The following is a 23,130-nucleotide window of genomic DNA, read 5'->3' on the forward strand; positions in this document are numbered from 1 at the left end:
GCACATCAGATCTGCTACTCAGTCCTCTGCCTTTTCTCCTACGTGGCAGCTGTGAAGGGGAAGGAAGCGGACGGAAAAGCCAAGATTCTATCGCCAAGGCCCCTCCCTAGCTAGTGTACCCCCCCCCCGCCCCCCTTTCTCTCCATGTGCCTCTACTAGAGGTGGCGTCACAGTTCAAACACCGGACCATCCGACCCCTCAGCGACATGGAAGCACACGCGGCGTGTAAATAAGCGGCCTCCGTGTCGGTGTTTGACTGTAGCGTGTGATGTCGTGTAAATACTTGATGCTGTTCTTCACTGTCGTTTAGCACAACACCCCCACCCCACCCCCACCCGCACCCCCCCCCCCCCCCCCCCCCAACCTCAGATCCCAGGAAATGTCATCATGTTGTTTCCTCCTCCATTTGTGTCTTCTTGTATTGTCTGGAAAATGTTCTTTAATAATAAGAGATGGAACCGAGTGCATGCAGGTCCCATGCACCCCCCCCCCCCCATCCCCCCATGATGATGTGCTTAGTTACTGTGACGTCGCTCTCTCTCCAAACCGCCTACACCTCCAGACTTGTCTTGTCGTGCTTAAACCGGAATTACGAACCTCGTCTGTGCTCTGCTGTTAATCATGTTTAGCATGATTCCTAAATAAATATTAATATATATATATATATATATATATATATATAGTTGCTGTATAGTTGGTAAAAAAGTAATAACTATTGAATTGCTTGGTGTGCAATACTGAGTAGTTCCAGCCAGCTTCCTGTCACAGCTTTCACAGGGTTTCTTTATATCGGGACATAAATGAGACGTGATATCCTAAAAGTGTGAATAAAGTACAGAAAAGTGATGAGGACATACTAGCACTTGAGTAGTACTATTAGTACTACTAGTACCACTCATTCATTCATTCAATACTTTGCAGTCACTCAGACTGATGAACCTGTCACATTTTCTTCACATGTCCTCATGATGGTTACAGCTGCGACAAGCTTGTACTTTTAATCATGTGACTAATACGAATAAGTAAGAAATTGAAATTTGGGGCAAAAACGCCACCTCCTAAATGTGACGAGAACACCTGAATCGTCTCCACTCAATTGAAATTGAATGCGACAAAGCTTGTTGTGCTTGAAGTGGTCGTCTGTGGTCGTGTCGACTGGCTGCTGTGGTGTGAGAACGTATGAAAGACCAGGTGGAAATATTCATAGACTGTACAGCTTTAGCGAGATGTAGAATAAACTTGTCCAAACTGGAGTAGTGTGTCCTTCTCTGGTTGAAAGATGACCAACTTTGGTTTATTTTAGGTACAGTACAGTACAGTACAGTATAGTACAGTGACAGTACTCTTTACAAAACGTCACTGATTGACAAGAAGCAGCAGAATCAATGAAGACCAGGAGAAGAAAAAGGCACAAGAAGACTAACTTGCAAACAATTATTCAACAGTCTGTACAAATAAATAAGTCAACAGAAAGGAAATGAAGTATACTAACAGGAAATAGTTACGGTGTCAGAAATCATTGGATTTGATTACTGGCCGTTGTAAAAACCCCACAGGACAAACAATACTGTGCAAAAGTCTTAAGCCACTGATAGATACTTTGAAGTTTGTGTTAAAAGAGCGTAAATGAGCGTATGGGGCGTGGTCACATGGGCACAGGTGGGTGTACCTGCTTACACACCCAGAGGCCATGAATGGCGGGCACTTGCTTGTGCTGAGGGTAGGAGAGAGGAAAGAGTGGAAGCAGTCATTTTTGTTGACCGTTTGGGCGCACATTGGTATTGGTACATATATTGGTACATATTTATTATATATATATATATATATTTGTAGTTAATTCATGTTCCTGACTCAGGTGTAATTAACAAAACTCAGAAAAATGCAACTGTCCATCTGTTTGATGGTCAGTAGGCTACTCCTTGGCTTATTCACGGCAACATAGTCAAAATGTGCAACTCATGAACAAACCATCGGACCCACTGACTCTCATTCCATGAACTTGTTCACTGACTCAATCCTCCAGCTAAATGAAAAACAACATCAATTAGCATCAATTGGCACTGCCTGCCTCAAACCATCTCTCATTTCCTGTTTCCTGCCTATGGCGAGTCAAAGGTACTCCGGAAATCAGTAAATTGACTCACCGGTGGGCGAATACTCGTGTTTCACTGAAATGTGATTCATGAATGAATCATCAACTGAACAACAATGCGAGTTATATATTTTGTACAGTTATATTTAAAATTGTATTCCTGCTATTTGCATAAGAAGCCAAAAGGCTGCGAGAGAGATTTGGGATCAGGTCGCTAAAATAAAACCTGAACAGCAGATGGACTGTCAATACAGGGGATGTTGGTCTTTGAACACAACACTTTGACCTCCATTACCTTTGGCTGGTATGATTAAACGTGGTTTCAGTTTCTGGACATCCACTTGGTGATGAATGTATCGAGTAAGACGTTTTTTTTTTCAGTGAGTGACTCACGAGTAATGGAGTCAGTAAAAGGAATCACTTTAACCACTGCGGTGACTCACGCAGTCGTCACAAATTCCCGTATTCGTCCGTGTATCCAGATGCTCACCAAATGGAATGGGTTATTCCATTGACCCAAATGGGTTATTCTTTTGTCAAAATTTGATGCATATCACTTTTTGATTTTTTTTTTTATGTACAGCAGATATTTACTTTTTGCCAGGGTTACATTCCGGGATTCCAGTGGGAACAACTACCGTTTTTAAGGATTTCAATCCCGAATCCTCAACATCCACGGTACTCCTACTCCTCCTGTCTGTCCGATTATTTGCTTTTCACTGCATCAAAATGATTATTGTGACGGACTTCATGACTCAACGAGGTTACTGGTGGCCTAATACTCTCACGCAGTACGGTATTCTAACATCAGCATTCTTGGTTGGGGTTTGGCAAACACCATGAGAATCCGCCATGAAGCAAAAACGAGCCACAGTTACTCACACGTTTGGAGATGAGGACACCTTCAGGTGGGAGGTCAAGTCCCTTCCGAAGTTAAGAAACTTGACATTTACAAACTTTAAACCTCCTCTTTGTGCACAAAGAAGAGTTAAGCATGAAGGCAACAACAATGTGGGGGGGGGGGTACAAAATGTTGGAACAAACTTGAAAGACAACCAATCCGATTCCTTTAAAAGTTGACTTGTAAAAAGACATTAAGAATGTCATAAAACAGCAGCGTTCATAAATAGCAGAGCTTTGCATTGGCGTGTTGCACTGAAGGTCTGCAGGTAGAACCCGAGGCTTTTACCCCAACATGTGACCTGATGCACGGTCTTGTACTATTATGATTTATGATATATTTAAGATATATTTGGCCAAACGGTCTGCGAACTGACAGTTTGGCAGCATGGAAGACAATGTCCATCATGTAATCCCGTTGCTGTAAACGACTTTACCTTTCATTTACCTGTTTGCTTACATGGCTAATCATGGCTAATCATGGCTAATCATGGCGTGGCGTCCGCCTCGTCCACCGAGTTGCGGAGTATTCGCAGGCGAGACATGACTTCGTCCCAGTCCAGATAGGCACCTTCCAGGTGGCGCAGCCTGTCCGGCCTGCTGACGTAGCTCCTTCTGCCGTGCAGGAGACGCCAGTTGTCAAAGGTCACAATGTCACCTGGGGTGGGAGCACATGAGAGATGATGTAATCATCACCAAATCGCTATTCACACCTCAGTCACACACAGATCCATCCATCCATCGGCAAGAGGCGGGGTACACCCTGGACCGGTGGCCAGCCAATCACAGGGCACATATAGACAAACAACCATTCACACTCACATTCATACCTATGGACAATTTGGAGTGGCTAATTAACCTAGCATGTTTTTGGAATGTGGGAGGAAACCGGAGTACCCGGAGAAAACCTCTCCACACAGAGATGGCCGAGGGTGGAATTGAACCCCGGTCTCCTAGCTGTGAGGTCTGCACGCTAACCACTCGTCCGCCGTGCAGCCCGATATAAATAATGTAGGAAATGTAACATTTTAATATAATATTAATTGTCATCTCTCCCTGATACTTTGAAAGGGTATATTATTATAAAGTAATATTTTTTCTAGTAAGACCAATATCCAAATCCTAAAAGTACCATATAATTACACGTGTGTCTAATCAGGCCAGTTTGGGGAGATTTCCTCTCTCATGGAAAATGAGCCACTGCTCTTTGTGCCCACATCTCCTCCACTTGCAGTCCAACGTGATGTGTGGGCCGTTTAAAGGGCAAACCAAAATGGATGGAGAAGCTCAGAGTGAGGGCTGTCTTAGGTTGTGTTACCTTTCCCATATTTAATCCTGCTTGCACTTTTTTACAGAAGGTCATTAAATCCTACCTGGTAACATTTGCATTTTAAAATAAAGGACACTTAGAGGAAATAAGGCAAACATCAGCTAATGTATCTGGCTGCAGGATGTGTTGGGCCTATGTTGCCTGGGTGTTTACTGAGTGGCTCAAAGAGTGAAGTGGGGTGGGGGTGGGGGGGGGGGGGGCAAATGACAGGAGTTTCCCGGGGGAAAGGACAGGTATGATTTCCATGGCTGCACACAATAACGCCAACACCGCTTACTACCAGACTGTGTCTGATATGAGACTCTAAATGTGACATGACGTTGCAACAATTGGTCCGGAATTGAACATAACGATGACTAATGACTGATGACTCGTCTATAGCTGCACGCATCAGTTCCTTTTGGAGCTCACTCAAGGACACACTGTGTGGTGTCATCCTCAGAGTGACATCATGGTACTGTCAGGCTTCATTTTCACTTGGAGAGAAAGAAGAAGGGGGGGGGGGTCGGCATGACCTTGTGACTCTTCTCATCGCAACTTCCTTGAGATCTTCCTTGTATCTCAAAGCAAATATGAATTTGTCCCACACTGACCTGGCTCCATCTTGTAGGTGACCACATTCTCAGGTCGGTTCATGATGTCCACGTAGGCCTTGAGCGCTCTGTAGAAGGGCTGGACCTGATGGAGAGGGAGGTCCAGCACGGAGTCTCTGGTGGCATTGTTGTAGTTTATTCTCACAACCCGACCCTGGGCATTGACGCTGCACAGAGAGTCCAAACAAACACCATACATGAACTATGATGTTTCCCACACACTGTGAAGGTATCAAAACAGATGCTTGCATACTAATAATACATTTAAAACCTGACTACTTGCAACTCATTTACAACCGCAGTATCATTATCCATTACTTATGGATGACAATTGAGTGCATCCCATAATCAGTTCCCAGTTCCACATGTCCAAAAGGAGTAGGAAGAAGCAAAGCTTATTAAATCCTACCCCTCCATCTGGTACTTTTACAATCACTAACTGTTACATTTGTTCACTTCCTGCTTTCCATAATACAGTTTAGGGTTTTTTTTTTTATAATGTACCTAGTACCAAAGTACTCGGTGATATGAGCATCCAATGCCATAATGGGTACCATAGTGCGTGTCAATATAGTGATATATATAGCACATCATGACTGGTTCAAGACTCTTCATCCTTGTATTTAGCAAACATCAACTGCTTGTATTGTTTCTTGAATTGGCTCATCGTTGTGCATTGTTTGATTTCCTTACTCAATCCATTCCATAGTTTGATTCCACATACTGAAATGCTATGGCTAGCATAACGTAGTCCCACTACTATGTGCCAACTACTGTATTACTAAGAGGATATACATACATTTGGTGGGCACAATAATACCTGCACACCTGAATCACACCCCATTCAAGAGTTTTTTGGCATGTACTCTTGTTAGGTCAGATTTACACTGCATCACGTCAATGAAATTGTGATGAAGCGTAATGATGCAGATGTGCAAGTGTGTGTATGTAGTAATAATAATGTTGGCCAGCAGATGACAGTGTTTCCCTTTCTAATCTGTCACCAACGCCATGCAGGTGCACCTTTTGTGTTTGTGACTCAAGCATGGCAAGTATGGCTCTTAAATGTTATTATGTGTATCTGACAAGCCAACCTCACTTACTCGATGATGCTCTTCTTGGACTGCAGCAGGAAGTCACAGTAGTCCGTCCCCATGTCAGTGAAGTCCACAAGGAGCGAGGTGAGCATGCGGAAGGCCTCGGGGTCTTCTCTTTGCAGCAGCTCGGCCGTGTGGAAACCATCCACCACCTCGCTCTCCCCGCCTATCTCGGCTTGGTTGATGCAGTGCAGGAACTGCACCTACACACAAAGTACCACATGATATGCTTCTTATACTACACATTCCCACATATGTTAGGCCTCAAAATAAAGCATGTGACTTTCACTCTACTTACTCCAGGTGAAAAGTGTAATGCAGGGTAGTCAGTGTGGAGGCTGAGTCTTCCTGGGGTGTAGGCTACATTGTTGGCCATGTACTTGTCCTGGACCTGCCATGTGTGCCTGAGGACAGCCATCAACATGACATGAACAAGAGCATTTAGTAGAGTGCAGACGAAGAACAGTAATAGTAGGTCATGTGACCACTATGTATAACTGCTATATGCTTAGCAGTTCATGGAATATCATGAGTTTGGGAAAGGAATAGTAGACTCTGGAAAATGGCTTTGCTCTGCAGTTGTTTTGGTGATTTGTTTAGTTTTTTTTTAAAGCAGTTTGCTGTTGAATTTGTCCCTTTGACATTTGCTGTCATTTTGCAATTGTGCCAATTCACAACCAATACCTGCTACTTTTGTGTGGCCTTGCAACTTTGCTTAATCCCTGCAACTTCCCTGCGCATCGTCGTCATTTTCATCAGCCAATTTTCTAACGTCGACTGGGGCGGGGGGTTTGGTATAATATTAATTGTCTCAAATATATTTTTTCAAATCAAATATATTTGAAAAATATATTGTCTCAAATCAAATATTAATTGTCTCAAACACGCGGCCTGCTGGGACACTAGTTTGAGGCCCCCGCCTTGATATGAAAGTTTAATGTTAGTGCGGCCCGCGCAAGTTTGATATGGATGCTGTATGGTATCATGTACCCAGAAAAAATTATTACGTTTGATTAATGTTCATGTTAAAGGTTAAATAACTGTTAATAGTTATCCTCCCTATCCGTGTGGAAGTGGTAAGTTTTTGCTATTTAAGTTTAAAGGAAATAACTTGAAGGCTACCGTTTAGGTCGCTAGCTCTCTAGTTTGCGAGTTAGCATGTGTCTCAAGACCCTGCAGTTGCGCAATATGTTGTAAATAAAAAGAGTATAAATGTGACTATAGTCGTGTTTTGTCATGTCTACAGGGCTCTAATAATGCTTTGTTCATTTTAATCTGAAAAAAATAATTTGTCTACCCACCAACTATATGTGGTTTTGTAAGTTTTTTTATTTGCCATTTTATTATTATTATTATATTTATTTATTTATTACTGATTGATTTTCTTTATTCTTGATTTGTTTATTTATTTTTCATCTTATTTTGTGTAGAAAAATAAAAAGTAAGATATTTGAGAACAGTGGAATGTTTTATCAGAGCTTGGAACCAAAGCAAAGTTTTTTAAATTTTTTCGTTTTTAATAAATGCGTTTTTGTTTTTTTTTGGAAAACCTGATGCAGCCCAGTCTCACCCAGACCCGAGCTCCAGTGGGCCCCAAGTAAATTGAGTTTGAGAGCCCTGGTCTAACCAATCAAATGTGTTGTGGCGTCGCCCACCCACTGTTATGTTTATATAGATTATGTAAACAAACCAGAAACAGCAACACGTAACAAAATGTCAACTGTTTACCAACACACCCACATCTTCAATATGTGATGAATCTGTCATCGTCTCTTATCACGAAAGCGTAGGTAAGCTATTTGCAATGTGTGCTAACATGAACGTTGTCCGGCACACTGTACGCTATACACGGAGACAGGGGTCAATCAGGGAGCCTTGCAGTAATTTGACAATGGGTTCAGAATGTGCTTTTACTCTCATCTAGTGTCTCGTTTTAAGTTAGCTTTCCTTGACCTCTGTGTGGCAATAAAACAAGGTAAACATCTACATTGGTTTTCCAAGCCATGCATACATTTGTGCACGAATGAAACATTTTGAAACATTTGTTGAACTCCTGTGTGTTTCAGGTTACAAAGAACACTTAAAACATTGAAAAAATGTCATAAAATCACAAGCGGATCCAATGGTTTTTAAATGTCTTTAAAAAGGTTCAAACCAATTCTAATTGTGCCATAATGTTTTGGAAAAAGATGTTGCAAAATCAGGCATCAATTTGTAAAAATGCTGAGAAAATCCAGACTGAACTTAAAAATGCAAAACTAAGACCAGGGTGAATACTTTCACAAACTCTACTATCACGATGTGTGTATGGACAGCGAGAACTGACCTTTTTGTTCATTCATTCATTTTCTACCGCTTTTCCTCATGAGGGTCGCGGGGGTGCTGGAGCCTATCCCAGCTGTCTTCGGGCGAGAGGTGGGGTACACCCTGGACTGGTGGCCAGCCAATCACAGGGCACATATACGTAGACAAACAACCATTCACACTCACATTCATACCAATGGACAATTTGAAGTGGCCAATTAACCTAGCATGTTTTTGGAATGTGGGAGGAAACCGGAGTACCCGGAGAAAACCCAGAAGAATCATGGAGAACATGCAAACTCCACACAGATATGGCAGAGGGTGGAATTGAACTCAGGTCTCCTAGCTGTGAGGTATGCGCGCTAACCACTCGATTGCCGTGCAGCCCCTGACCTTTTTGTCCTTGGCACAAAACAATCCCTTCCCATGATTTAGTTGGGACTAACTCCAATTCTATTCAGTAATATGCCCCCAAGCCTGCTTTTTAGTTGTCTTTTATGGCTATTCTTTTTTCCATATTTCCGTGATAGGTGGGTGGAGGCTGTTTAATATTGGAGAGAATATTGGAGAAAGTGATACTTTATGGTGACTTTCAACATCAAGTTCTATGTTGTGTTCGATGACATGTACTGTAGCGTTTGCTTGAATAGAAGACAATGACGGGTGAAATGTTCCTGCAGTCGCCATATTCGCTTGGAAGACCGGGAGCCAGTTGGCCACTTTGGCCTTGGAAATAAAGGGCCATGCATGAGTAACCATCAACTGCCAGCCAACTGAAGGGGAGCCCTGGCCTGTCGCTATCATTTATCTTCTTTGTCCCAGGCTAAACTTTTTCAAAACATGAGCTGGTAAGAATGATTAAAATACTGGTAAAGGCACAGCCTCTTCCACTGTCCTTTGTGCTTGGTGGAGATCAAACAACAAGCCAATTTGAGGTCTTTCAGTTTGCCTTCAAAAGCTCAGCGAAGACGTCAAATGATCTTTGCTGCCGAATGTCTCCCGATGTTGCCACCGCAGCCTGAGAGGCAACAAGAGCGGAGTGCTAATGGGGTAACGCTAGCTCCCATGTTCCGACTTTGGGAAACAGACAGCTTTTTACTTCCAGCTCTATGAGCTCATCCTCTGGCAGTGGAAAGGCGTCACGCTCCATACCTCTGTTCTGACTGAGTGCACCAGGTAATTCCTCTGGCTTAAAGCGTCTGGAATGATTTTGGCTTGTTTTCCCCATCTCTGTCTTCAAGTAATAAGTCAAAGCGATAAACTCGGCCAAGATGAAAGGCCCAGAGGACTCGCTTTTAGCGTCCCAGAGAAACCCAAATAAATTAAACCTACAGATAATTGAAAAGAACACACATTTTCCAAAACACCAATGTTGTAAATAAAAGGCTTTCACACAAACTTTGTCTCTGTTCTTGGAATCGCTGAAAAAAGTACATAAATAATGTATCTACTTTTATTTAATAACAATTCCCGGGCTTGCCGCCAACTAAATTGTGTTCGGTGGAAAACTCATTTGAAGATTTAGTGAGCTGACAGGAGTGCAAGAGGCGAGCATCAGTGGGTCTCACCCGTAGAACGTCAGCCGGAGATAACCAATCCTCTCAGCGAGTCTGGCCACTTGACCAAGCTCTGCCGGAGCCCCCTTCAGGTAGACCATGCCGACGCGTTTCAAAGCCACAAGCCACGCCAGCGCTGCCTTGTCATCATTGAGCACATCCTGGTAGTTGGCCGTGGGAATATGCAGTTTGCTGTCCCAGTGATAACGTTCTGAAACAAGAAGGACAATTTGGCCTTAGTTTCACAAAAAGTATGCCAAAATATCTTCACTCTGTCTATAATGAAGTCTTTAATGAAGTTTAAGAATGTCCAAACCCCAATCTTAGGGTGAATAATTGGATTGATTGTTTGTCATTTCTTTGACCAATATAGTTTATAGTTTACGCAGTATTAACATCATTTCCTGATAGCATCTTCATCACTAGCCCACAACATGAGGCGGTTTATATGATTTATTATTTAAATCACAAACCAAATGGATGCGTAGAAACGGCCGACCTAAGTAGTTAGCATCCAATTTATTTATTCTAAACTCAAGTTGGAATCTGAGTGGGGAAGAAGGACAAAGTAAGAAGCCAAAAACACACCACTTCCACACAAAATGGGAGGAGATTTTAGTTTCGCTATGTCATGTCGTACGATTCATTCATGGCTGACTTCATGTAAAATGACTAACCATTGTTGTGTGCTGTGAGAAGCAAAGGTTTCTTTGGCTACGGAAGTACTAGCTACAACAGTAAATCCAGACTTAAAACTTGCAGTAAGGTGAACACACACAGCAATATATGATTGGAAGTCGTTACTGGAATTACAACAGGAAAGCAGTGTGAATTATGCACGCAGCTCGGAGAAACACATTCTCTAGCCTGCTAGCCTCTCGCACAGGGCCACTAACACGGTGCACGCGGGCACCAGGTCGCCCCTAAGAATCACGTGAGTCGCCCACAGCCCACTCTAAAAATACCTCAAATTGCACCACTTACCAGTGAGTAGCATCAATTTATTGCTTTCTATTCTTTTCAAATCACGCTAACATCTAAATGGGAAATGGCAATATATTTTTAAAACACTTTTTTACCACTGTGAAAGGAGCCTGCGTGTGTCTCATTTGCAGGGCGACAGCATAACCCAATGCGGAGAGCATGTCACACAAGCTACCATGCTAACTACCCACAGGGAAGCTCACCTCAAAGACAAGATATATGGGCCCGCTGTCATCTCCACTACCTCCTGTGTTCTACAGGGGCCAAATGAATGGGAAGAAGAGTGTCAGCGATGTCCAGGAACTTGGCTGAACCTGCTAGACTGTGATCTGGAGAGGTGCAGGTGGTTTAGCATCCAGGAGCAGTACGGCACAGCTGACAGGATGGCGGTTGATGATTTACCCACAAAAAACTTTCTGACACATCTTTCTCTTTCGGCTTTTCCCTTTGGGGGTCCCCACAGCTCATCAACCGTCTCCATCCAACCATGTCTTCCGCATCTGTTACTCTCACACCAACTACGCTCATGTCCTCCTTCACTACATCCATAAACCTCCTCTTTGGTCTTCCTCTACGCCTCCTACCTGGCAGCATCCTTCTACCAATATATTCACTATCTCTCCTCTGGACATGTCCCAACCATCTCAGTCTGGCCGATAACTGACTTTATCTCCAAGGCCTCTAACATGTAATGTCCCTCTGATGTACTCGTTCCTGATCCTATCCATCCTGGTCACTCCCAATGAGAACCTCAGCCTTCATCTCTGCTACCTCCAGTTCAGCTTCCTGTCTTTTCCTCAGTGGCACTGTCTCCAGACCAAACAACATGGCTGGTTTCACCACAGTTTTGTATACCTTTCCTTTCATTTTAGCTGAAACTCTTCTATCACACATCACGCCTGGCACTTTTCACTCCACAATCACTCCACACTCTTTATTGCTCTCTGATTCTCCACTTATTGTGTGGAAATATGGGCTAATAACTATAAAAGCAATCTTCACTCACTAAATGTACTGCAAAAAAGGCCAGTAAGGATAATTCATCATGCCACCTACAGAGAACATACTAACTCCTTATTTCTAAAATCACAAATAATTAAACATGCTGATATAGTTCATCTTCAAACAGCTAAAATAATGCATAAAGCTAAAAATAACCAATTAGCTAAAAAATGTCATCCAATACTTCTCTACAAGAGAGGAGAAATATGATCTCAGGGAAGAACTACATATGAAACACTTCTATGCTAGGACTACGTTATGCTAGCCATAGCATTTCAGTATGTGGAATCAAACTATGGAATGGATTGAGTAAGGAAATCAAACAATGCACAACGATGAGCCAATTCAAGAAACAATACAAGCAGTTGATGTTTGCTAAATACAAGGATGAAGAGTCTTGAACCAGTCATGATGTGCTATATATATCACTATATTGACACGCACTATGGTACCCATTATGGCATTGGATGCTCATATCACCTCATACCTTGGTATGTGACAAAAAAATAAAAAAATAAAATAATACAACATCGTAATTTAAAAAAATTCATTCATTCATTCATTTTCTACCGCTTTCCCTAAAAAATTAAATTATATCAGAAAGGCAGGAAGTGAACAAATGTAACAGTTACTGATTGTAAAAGTACCAGATGGAGGGGTAGGATTTAATAAGCTTTGCTTCTTCCTACTCCTTTTGGACATGTGGAACTGGGAACTGATTATGGGATGCACTCAATTGGAATCTGATGCATGTTCAAGTGAAATTAAACCATTACCATTTTCTCCACCCGTTCCATTCTGCCTGCACACGCTCCTTCACCTCCTTTTCACAATCTCCATTGTTCTGAACTGTTGACCCCAAGACTTCCTGACACTACTGCCCTTAAAGACAACTACAAGGGAAGTTGACATCTATAATGCCAAAGCATTTTGGGTGGAGAAAAAGCTGCTGCTAGAAAATCTTGTATCAGTGACTACAGACGGGCGTCGGCAATGATAGGCTGAGTTTCCAAACTTTCTGCATTAATACTACATCATTCACCAGCAGGCCTTATGTGCAAAAGTGATCGGCTTCACCTCGGCAGTCACAAATTGGCTAATTCTGCAGTCTGTATCAAACTCGTAGCTCTTTGAATGAATCAGTACCCAATAAGCAGCTTTCAGTTTCAAAAAGGTTGGCAACCCCCACTGTAGTGCTAGCCTGACAACATTGCAAAAGGTTACATTGTGCCTCAAGGCATGTGTCAAAAATCAACATCTTTCTTCTAAATTAGTCACGTTTGTTTGCCATTCGGTGGTGCTCCTGAATTGGAACCCTCGCAAAAAGTGTGGATCTACTTTAGTATTACACAGCCTCACAGTGGATACCAAACCAACCAAACCAAAAAAAAATGTGTTTCTACTGGGAGATGCAACTGTACTCCCTCTGGAAGAAAAATTGGGACACAGCATGTTCTACTACAAATCTATGTAGATACAGCAGAAATGGATACACTAGTAGCTGTAGATAGAGATGTTGGAAACCACTTAGCCTTAAATATTTTAGTGAATGCACAAACTAATACATATATTATGACGAGTAGTGACGGGTCAAAGTGTCAGAGCCCATCTATCAGATTTTTGAACATGTCTTGAGATTATTTCGAAGCCACCGAGGAAACTTTCTTCATCACCACAACAAGCAAACCCCGACCTTCTACCAGAGTTCAGTGTTTGCATCACGGGAATTGTCTCAGAGGGTCACAGAGTATAGTCAAACTTCAGTCACATTGTCCCTAGAGTATTGCATGAATTCTTCTCTTCTCTCTCAGTTGTCTCCCAAACGCCTTTCCAAAAAAGGAGGAGCTTTATTTTCCCCCAAAACATCACTGAAAACTGGGGACTTTTTTTTCATTGCCTATTCCAAACAACGTGGGGCAGCAATTGGCAGCTATCAGAACGGCTAGCCATCTGCAAGTCAAGAAAGCTTAAAGACACTCACAAATTCTCAATAAAAGCAGAAACACAACTGGAAACTTTTCCAGGAGTACCAGTAAATACCATATAACAAAAATATATATTTTTTGTTTAAACTCAATTCATCCAGCAGAGGTAATGACAATTAACGCCTACAGATAAATTCTTCACGGTCGATCTCATTAAGATCAGCATTTTGCTTCTTGGAGAATGATAAGACAGAAACCTATTAATATGATTAACGCATTTCATTCACAAGTCTAATACAATATTGATGCAGCTTGAACAATTTCATGCTATATTATAAAGAAAAAAAAATACTTTCACGATTTTGCTGTTTTGTGCTGAGGTAATGAGGCTTGGGTCATAAAACTCTCCTAGGAGTGGTGCTGATGAAATGGATAAGAAGCATCCTCGTTTGGAGCAGAGATGAGCAGCAGAGCGTGGCCAATCTCTTAAACACGCATCACTACCTTGAGAGCACATTATCCTCCAAGGGTCTCTGCGTCTTGCCCCATGAACAACGGTCAATATACATTTGAGCACACATTTACCCTAAAAACTACAATAAAACACTAACGGCAGTGCAAATGTCTTTCATGTTAACTTTAAATATAGAGGCTTTTATTAATTGGCTTTTTCATTAGTACCGTTGTCATTTAAAATAGCTCGCAACTGCAAGCAATTCAATATGACAGGCACACTAAGAAAATCAGCAAGGCTCTTTCAGACAGACAAGTGGAAAAAAATCCTCCCACTGCGATACACCCATCTGGCTCCACTCCTTTTTCCACACAGCCTCTCTCCAGTGACTTCCACATAACAGCTGCAAAGTATATTTGTGGTAAGAGGAGGATTTAAGAGCGTAGAGTCTGTACCTGGCTGACGTTTGAAGCGCCTCCACATTCCTCCTTTTGGTACCCATTTCTTGAGAGCGCTTCAAACGTCTCCTTTGCGAACACACTGCAAGGCAACAGCCCGCAGGAGATGGGCACCTCGCAAGGCGAGCCGGCTCGGATCTGTGCATTATTTCAGGACATGGATTTGCAATGCTTCATTTTGAAAGGAAAGCAGAATTGCAACATCAGTCAAAGACACAGTGAAGATCATGACTGGCAGACATCCCTGCAGACTGTCTTCACAATCAGATTCTCGTAGGAGGGTGAGGAACTCTACTTGTTAAAACATGTAAAGAGGGCAGAGGATAACAAAGCAGAAACAGGAGCAAAGGTCAAGCCTAAATGTTACAATTACTCTTGTGAAACTGGGTCTGGATGTCTTGTACAGGCCCAGCAGTGGTTTAAAATGTCACCTGTGACAAAGGGGCTACAGCGTTTCTCACAGCATGCTTATATATCACTGCTAAAGTCCCAGCTGCATTTCTACAGATATCTCTTTGGGGAAGCATAGCACGCACTTGGCTGCCATTGATTCAAAGATGAGAACTTTTGCATGAATAACAGCCTTTTGATCATTGCCTCACCTCCTCACACGGACATACACCCCCTGATCAAAATTTCAAGACCACTTGTAAAACTGCAAGAAGATACATTTTTGCACTGTTGGATCTTAAAGGTGACATATTATCCTTTTTCCACTTTTCTGACCTATAAATGTAGTTAGAATGTTGTATTCTTGTCTTAAACGATGCCAAAGTTTCAGATCATGAGGTTTGCACATTTGGAAGTGAGAACCCAGGAAGACATTTGGGAAGACTCAAAACACTCGGTTTCAAAAGGCGTCGTAAAACTGCCCCTTTGTGAAGGCAGACTTCCTTATATGGCCGTGTCTGTAAGTCAGATAAGCTCTATGCCCTCCCCCAAGCTCTGCTTCCTCCACCCTCCCCCAAGCTCTGCTCCTGTTTACTTGCTAGCAAAGCGACCTTTGTTTACAATTCCTAACAGCGCCACCATCAAGCACAAATGGTTGGAGTTCCTGATTCCCTACCAGCAAAATAAATGGATTAATCGGTTGACATTTCACACTGGACTGTTTTATGAACATGGGCCAGTATGCAGCTGGGCTAGCCGACGTGTTTCCAATGTTACTGAGCTGGACTGAGCAAGCAGTGAGTAGCAATTTACCAGTGTCCTCACTGCGTTTATTTTGTGTAAGTCAAGGACCAAAAGCGCTTGTATAGTGGGCGCAGGGTTGCTAATAGTTGTTTCCCACCACAATTAGTGGCCACATTCGGTTACGAATGCTATAGAAAACGCTAAGATGCTAAAGCTACTTACTGTTGAGAGACGTCTTGGAAGTCTTGACATCTTGAGAAATGGACCAAAGAAATACAGCCGAATAGGTGCAGATTCTGGAAGAACTATAAAGCTTTCTGTGCTGGTCATTGTGTGTAGATGCTCAATAGGAGCCCGCAACTCAATACAAGGGGCCAAAATATTTGCATAATAGGCCCCTTTAAGGAGGGTCTAAAGCTACAATATGCACAAAAAAATGGGAGTGTGACAAAAACTAAATTTTATTTGTATTTTTTTGCAAAATGTTAAACTGAAGTAGGCTGTTCATCAGCTGATCAAAAGTTCAAGACCATAGCTAAAAAAAAGAAATGAAATATTCAAAAAAGAACACAGTTATGAGTGTTGTCTGTGAAGATACTGTATGTATATGTATAATATATACTACATGTACAATATACCAATTCAAAATTTGGTTTGGGCTTGCTTGTCGCCAGGCTAGTGGGAATGTTGCTCCGGGTGAGGAAGATGGTTTCATTGAGGGCATAAGCTGTTTGGAACAAACTCCCTTACCATCTCCAAATCCCAGTTGGATTCAGAACAGTGGAAAAAGCAAGATGGTCCAAAAGAGTGACATTGTTCTTCTGGAAGAAGTCCTTTGTCAGGCGGGCATTCTGAACTGCAGCATTGTCCTATTGAAAAACCCAGTCATTACCCAAACAGACGAGGGCCTTTAGCCATGAGGGAGCCCCCTACACATAGCCACCTGCCATTTGACGCCCCTGCACAACCTTAAGCTCCATTGTTCCATTGAAGGAAAAAGCACCCCAGATCATGAAGGCAACACCACTGTGCTGTGTGGAAAACACGTCAGGTGGGTATTAGTATCTTTTAAGAAGTTTTATATGACTATAATGCTTGTGTCTAACCTCAGCAGCTATGGCCTGCTGTGAGAGGCCTTGCTTATGCAACTCAACAACCTGCCTGCATTCAAAGAGAAAACCTTTTTCTCTCAGATTTTACTTTCTAAAGGCAAGCCTTTAAAGACAGTCTACTTCACTTTATTGGTGTTTTCAAAAAATGGCTTACTCAAAAATGTTGTCTCACGCTCATTTCTTCTTTCTGCATTTTGAAGCTCTACTTAGAACCTCCTTGAGACCCAACAGTGCAATGGAAATTCCTGCAATATTTCAACTGGTGTTAACATTTTGATCAGGAGTGTATTTAACCCTGTTAAGGTTGTTAATTCCAGTTTATGAAAACAACCAAATCACACATATACTGTACCTGTATAGCTACATGTGTTCTGTAGGCACTTCAAGTAACAACACAATTTGTATAACTGCAGAGCTGTAAGTAATTGAGGAGAGGATTGTACTTGGGGCATAAAAAAGTGACTAGACATGGATTAAGGGAAAGGCATGACTGGTGATTAAAGCTTACGACTGTCTATGTCAATCTTGAAGCATTAAGGCAAAAAAAAAGAAACTAAATGGAAAAAGTTTGAGAGAGATTAAATCACCACTCTCTTTCCCATCTGGGAAGGCTTGTGATTCCACAGCACCAATGAGAAATCAACGTTGCTGTCTCATGCATAGTTTCCAGCTGTGGTGAGCTGAGAAGCCATGTCAGAATTAACATATGTGTTGTTAAGTGTCTAAGTGTCCAACTGAAACAGCCTTGAGTTACTGTGGTGTGCTCATTTATGTACAATCACTTGGGATTTGACAGGAAGATCTATGGAGGCACATGTTTGAAAGGACAGCAACAGCCTGACAAGATAGTATATGTACATAAACCGCGCCCGACCGACAAATGTGGTCTGCAACAGTGGCTTTTCCAGACGAGGAAACCTGAAGCTGTGGCTCCGGTGGCTGTCAGGCAGCTCAAGGCGATTTGCCTCTCCCCTCACTATGCACTGTTAAAGCCTGGAGGGCTGCGTCACCCTTTACAGCCTCCAAAGAGAAGTTTGTTTTGACTTGAGTTTTTATCACAGAGCTGCTGTCATTTCAATGAGCCATCTATGGAATGCACACAAGAAGGCTCAGAGCCGAATTGGGATAAACTTCCCGTTCATGCAAAAATATTTCATAAATACTAACCCAGCTGTCCGAATAAAAGAACCAATTTGTGGGACAAAATACAGGGCTCCAGACTGCGACTAAATGGTCGCATTTTGCAACTAAAATATAAGATATTGTGAGTATTGTTTTTTTGCATATACAAGTATATAAATAAATATAAGTATGTGTTTCGTGTTGAGTTGAATCACAATACTTATGTAAAACATGAACATATTCATAACATCATAAAATAACATGTTCATTTCAGGTAGCTCACAAAGCTGTCATTGGGATACACCTACTTCGACCAGCTGAACTTAACTTGTTTTCTCGTGTTATAATGCACAGAAAAGGGAAAGAAATATATGTTCATGTTTCACATAAGGACTGTGAATGATGGGCATGTTGGGGGGCTGGTTATTTAATAGGCCAAATTTTAAATCGTTAATTAACTCCAAAACAAAAGCAGCACAAACGCTCATTTTAACTGCACAAAACAGCACTAACCGAGCATGCTGGGGAGCTGGTTGACCTTTGGTTGACCTACAAATGTCGTCAACTGTAATTACTAAAAAACAAAAGCAGCACTAACGTAGCACTAAAAAATGTTGACTATTTGACCAGAGTTTTGAGTGATGTGGGGTGTCAACTTCACTTCAGCCCAGTAGTTGACGGTAACGTGCAAATGAGCTATGTTTGCCAACCAACATTACAGTACCCCTAAAGAAGAAGAAGGGAGACAAACACTAAAGAAGAAGGTGTATATTGTTATAATGTACATGACGCCACCATTGTGACCTTCCAGAAGCCATGGACAGGGTAGATAGAGAGAAGACAGTTGTCATTTAGCACACTCCTATATTTTCTGCTTACGCTCCCAAAATTTTAAGCAAGTGGCCACTATGATCCTAGTAAAAAAAGAAAAGTTAGTCTGGTGCCCTGTAGAATCATATTCACATTGAAGATAAGTCGTGTGAATGATACACTGAGAGCATCTGTCTTACCTTACAATGAAGCCATTTACATTAGTACAATGGCAAGTATGTTGAAGCGGAAAATACTTTTCACAATAGAGTTCTGTCTAAACAAATGCTTTTCTGTGAGTACATGAGAAGTGCTCTTGAGAATACAAAGCACTCACTTTATGAGCATTCTGCCAAGATGTGCTTCCTGTAATTTTAATTCGCTACACAATTCATTTGAATAATTCAGGAAAGACAGGGAAGACTTGAGAGTTTGTTTCACATTCAGCACAAAAAACCAACAAAACTAACATACACTTGAAATAGGCTTGTCAGGATGCGATATACAAGGAAAATTAAGGTCATTCATTGGGCCATCCATTTTTAATACCATTTATCTTGTGAGTGTACCCACAGAGGTCGGAACCTTCTGCAACTGGACATCGGTTATTAAGAGATGTGAAATGTATGACTCCTCGTAGGTTACATCCAAATTATACTGAGCTTGTTTGTGTTTTATTACTATATCCAATTATACTGTGCTGATCAATTTATAGTATACATTAGGTGTTTTCACCATGGAATCTGTTTTATTTTTTTCCAAATTCTATTTACATTTTTTTAGAATTCAGTTTTGTTTTTTTACCTTAGCAATGGATGTGTACTTTTATGACAGTAAATACAATGTCTGTCAATTAAATGCAAAAGCCCTTACCGTTATTGGTGCAATACATCATTGGCCAATTTTGCACAGTGTATTACTTTTCTTATGGGATGTAATCGCCTGCACACATTGCTACAAAATCGTCGACTAACTGTAAAACTATTTTTTTCTACTACTTTTTTCTGATGAAGGATGAGAGTCTAACCTTTCTTTTGGTAGGTTCCATGTTTACATAGCCACTCAGTATATTCTATATTCTCTATGTGCCTTTAAAAATAGTCAAAATTGTCTAAAATGGCTGGTACTGAGGAGGTTGTTTTAGGAAAAATGTTTGGGATTGAGTGAGTTAAAAGTACTACATCACTTGGAAGAAAAAGTATACATTTAAAGAAAATGAAAAAAAGAGAAAGACGTGTGTATGAAAGTCTGATATAAAATTAGTGTAGTTTTCCTTTAAAGAAAACAACAAAAAAGACGATGAGACGGACAAGTCAGCCAACAATAATACTGAGCAAGTGGACAGCAAGACACTGTTGATTTCCCCAAAATCTAAAATCTAAGAGACCCACCATTATTTTCCCCTTGATTTTTGCTGATGTACAGCACTATACCAATTACATATATATACGATATATATACAAATACAAATTATAGATAATTTACTTTCCACAAACAATAATTTGCACATTTGCATGTTTTCCGACCTTTTGATACACATTAAGCCATTCGTCATGATTTCCACTCCAGCTAAATAAACATGAAATGCATGAAACCAGTTCAAATGGTAAACACATCTGGCAGGCAAATTACTGGCATTTTCTGTAAGGAATTACAGAAAATGAGTCATTATAGATAAGGATTCACATTACACAAACTTTTGATGAACCAGAGTGTACACATCATCCCTCACCTCGAAGTGACAAACAAGGTCTAAAGAGTGCATGCTAGCAGCAGAGCACCACTTTGGAATTCCAACTCTTCAACTGTGACTAAGATGTGTTTGTGCTGACATTTTCAAACTTGCATGTGTTTGAGAAAATGTATTTGGAAGTTTGAAAATCAGACTGCATCAACTTGTCCTCACTACGGTTGCAGGGGTATGCTGGAGCCTATCCCAGCTGACTTTGGGCGAAAGGCGGGGTACACCCTGGACTGGTGGCCAGCCAATCACAGGGCACATATAGACAAACAACCATTCACACTCACATTCATACCTATGGACAATTTGGAGTGGCCAATTAACCTAGCATGTTTTTGGAATGTGGGAGGAAACCGGAGTACCCGGAGAGAACCCACGCATGCACGGAGAGAACATGAACATGCAAACTCCACACAGAGATGCCAAAGCTGAGAATCTAACCCATCCTGACTGTGTAGCCAACATGCTAACCACTCGGCCACCATGCGGCTAAAAGGGTGTGTTTCAAGCCAAGTTAGTAGTCTGACCAGCCACCCTAGCAGGTAAAAGTGTTTGTTGGAAATACATCAAATGAGATGATTCAAAATAAAAAGTACATTAACAGATTGTTCCTGTGTAAAAAAAGGACAATACACAATAGTGAACACTGAACACAAGATTGAAAATTGTCTATAATTGTGAGCCAACAGTCAAACTGCATATGAAAGTGGAATGGGGCCCTGTGGCCCAGAGCATGTCCAATAGAGTTTCTCAGTTAGAGAAACAAAGCAGTAAGTCTTCTAAAACATACCTACAGGCTGTGGGATTTGTTCATTCCCAGAGAGGAAATACTGACAACAGTGGGCTTGCATTTGGGAAGAACATGCAGATCTTTGTTTGAACCTCTCTTTAAATCAGTTTTCCATGTGGCAGAGAAGGAGTCTAAAAACGGACCTCCTTTAACCTTCTAAAGCTGCACCTTATTTCAGACTAAAACCCAACTTTAAAAGCTCACTGATACAATCGTGACACTGTGCGATCACTTCTGCTTGAAAATTGAATTGTCAGATCTTTTATATAAATTCTTTTAATCTCAATAGAGGATTAGAGGTGTATGAACCCTCATTTGGACATGAGCTGTAGGTCACATCACACAGCCCTATATGGACCTATGAAAATATTGGTTTAATATTTTTATGAATGCTCATAGCTCCATGTCCTGCAACAATAGCTACTCAAGTCCAACCACACACTCAAGTGTGTGTGGCCATAGGAACAGCAGCAGGAGGGGAAAACATTCTCCCAGACATGAAAACAGACGTATAGTACTCGCTGACTAAAATCCCCAAAGGGCCAGTTATCATATTGACCTCGCAGTGGCCTGCGCAGTGAGTATATTCGCTCTCAAGAATAGTTTTAATAGGCACATTTGGGCCTATAAAGCCAAGGTGCACTGTATGAAATGGGAAATAAGTGTGAACTATGCTTCTGTGTGAGACAGAGCGACGGAGAGAGAGAGAGAGAGAGAGAGAGAGAGAGAGAGAGAGAGAGAGAGAGAGAGAGAGAGAGGAAGGTGGGATTATGTGAAATGCTAATGAAAAAAAGCTCTTTAGGAATAATTTATCCATCTCATGTGGATGTTTTGAGACTTTGCCCAGTGGAAGGTCTAAATAACACACAACAGCAACAACGATATGGAGAGGGAAATAAACAAACCTCCAGAATGTGAGTATGTCCTTTCATTCTATGTTGTGATCTATGAGAGGTGCTCCTGTTTTTCATGGTAGTAGTTCAAATCTCAAAAGCACTGTCAAGAGAGTGTAGACCTCCCCACGCAAAGAACAAAAGTTCACTCCGTGGTCACCCAAGTGCTTTGTGCTTAATCAGGCTCACAAACAAACATGGAACTGTAATGAAAACAGAACCTCCTTACATGAGGCAATGAGGGGTATCTCTTTTCTTATGAATGAAGAGTCACAGAGTCACACACAGTCATCATTCTGGCGCAGGGACAGCTCGGGAGCCACTCAACCCTGTGGGTCCTTCAGGACCTAGTGCAGAATAGACCAAGTACAGTCCACCCCTGCTTCACTGTCGTGCCAAGACCTTGCTCTACAGCTCAACTTTCTCTTTGCATGTCTGGCACAGTGTAAGGCCGACTGGATCATTGCAGACTTAGTCCAAAGCTAATCACCTTTCCTGGTTTAATTTACAGGCTTTAGACATTTTTCCTCTCTTTTTCTCATCCTATTAGTGCTTCTCAAATAGTGGGGCACGCTTGGGGAGCGGGGGTGGGGCGGCAGAGGACTTTGGAAATCCTTTATACCCTTAGCAATCGCTATATCCATACCATTGATATATCAACATTGAATCCTACCTCGCAGGAATTCACTTATCAAGGTCGGGTCTGGAACCATTTAACCGAGATACAGGATGGGCGCAGTACACACTAGCGAATAAAACACCTCCAATTATGACAACTAAGATAGCTGGGATAGGCTCCAGCACCCCCCGCGACCCTCGTGAGGATAAGCGGT

General features: G+C 41.7%; 2 protein-coding genes across 31 annotated transcripts in view; one reads left to right on the forward strand and one right to left on the reverse strand.

Moving 5' to 3' along the window:
• madd (MAP-kinase activating death domain) overlaps positions 1–2,811 on the forward strand; it is a 50,027-nt gene extending 47,216 nt beyond the window's left edge. For all 30 annotated transcript variants that reach the window (XM_058068190.1, XM_058067947.1, XM_058067609.1 and 27 more), the window contains one exon: positions 1–2,811. In XM_058068190.1, coding sequence (XP_057924173.1) covers positions 1–114 — 114 coding nt within the window. In that variant the 3' untranslated portion in view covers positions 115–2,811.
• bbox1 (butyrobetaine (gamma), 2-oxoglutarate dioxygenase (gamma-butyrobetaine hydroxylase) 1) overlaps positions 1,044–23,130 on the reverse strand; it is a 27,872-nt gene continuing 5,785 nt past the window's right edge. Inside the window, exons 4-8 of the mRNA XM_058069478.1 lie at positions 9,885–10,083; positions 6,311–6,416; positions 6,019–6,215; positions 4,916–5,082; positions 1,044–3,650 (exon numbers count right to left, since the gene is read on the reverse strand). Of these exons, the coding sequence (XP_057925461.1) occupies positions 3,481–3,650; positions 4,916–5,082; positions 6,019–6,215; positions 6,311–6,416; positions 9,885–10,083 (839 nt within the window). The 3' untranslated portion in view covers positions 1,044–3,480. The remainder of the gene's footprint in view (positions 3,651–4,915; positions 5,083–6,018; positions 6,216–6,310; positions 6,417–9,884; positions 10,084–23,130) is intronic.

The sequence above is a fragment of the Doryrhamphus excisus genome, chromosome 1 (assembly GCF_030265055.1).
Source record: "Doryrhamphus excisus isolate RoL2022-K1 chromosome 1, RoL_Dexc_1.0, whole genome shotgun sequence".
Classification (NCBI taxonomy): Eukaryota; Metazoa; Chordata; class Actinopteri; order Syngnathiformes; family Syngnathidae; genus Doryrhamphus; species Doryrhamphus excisus.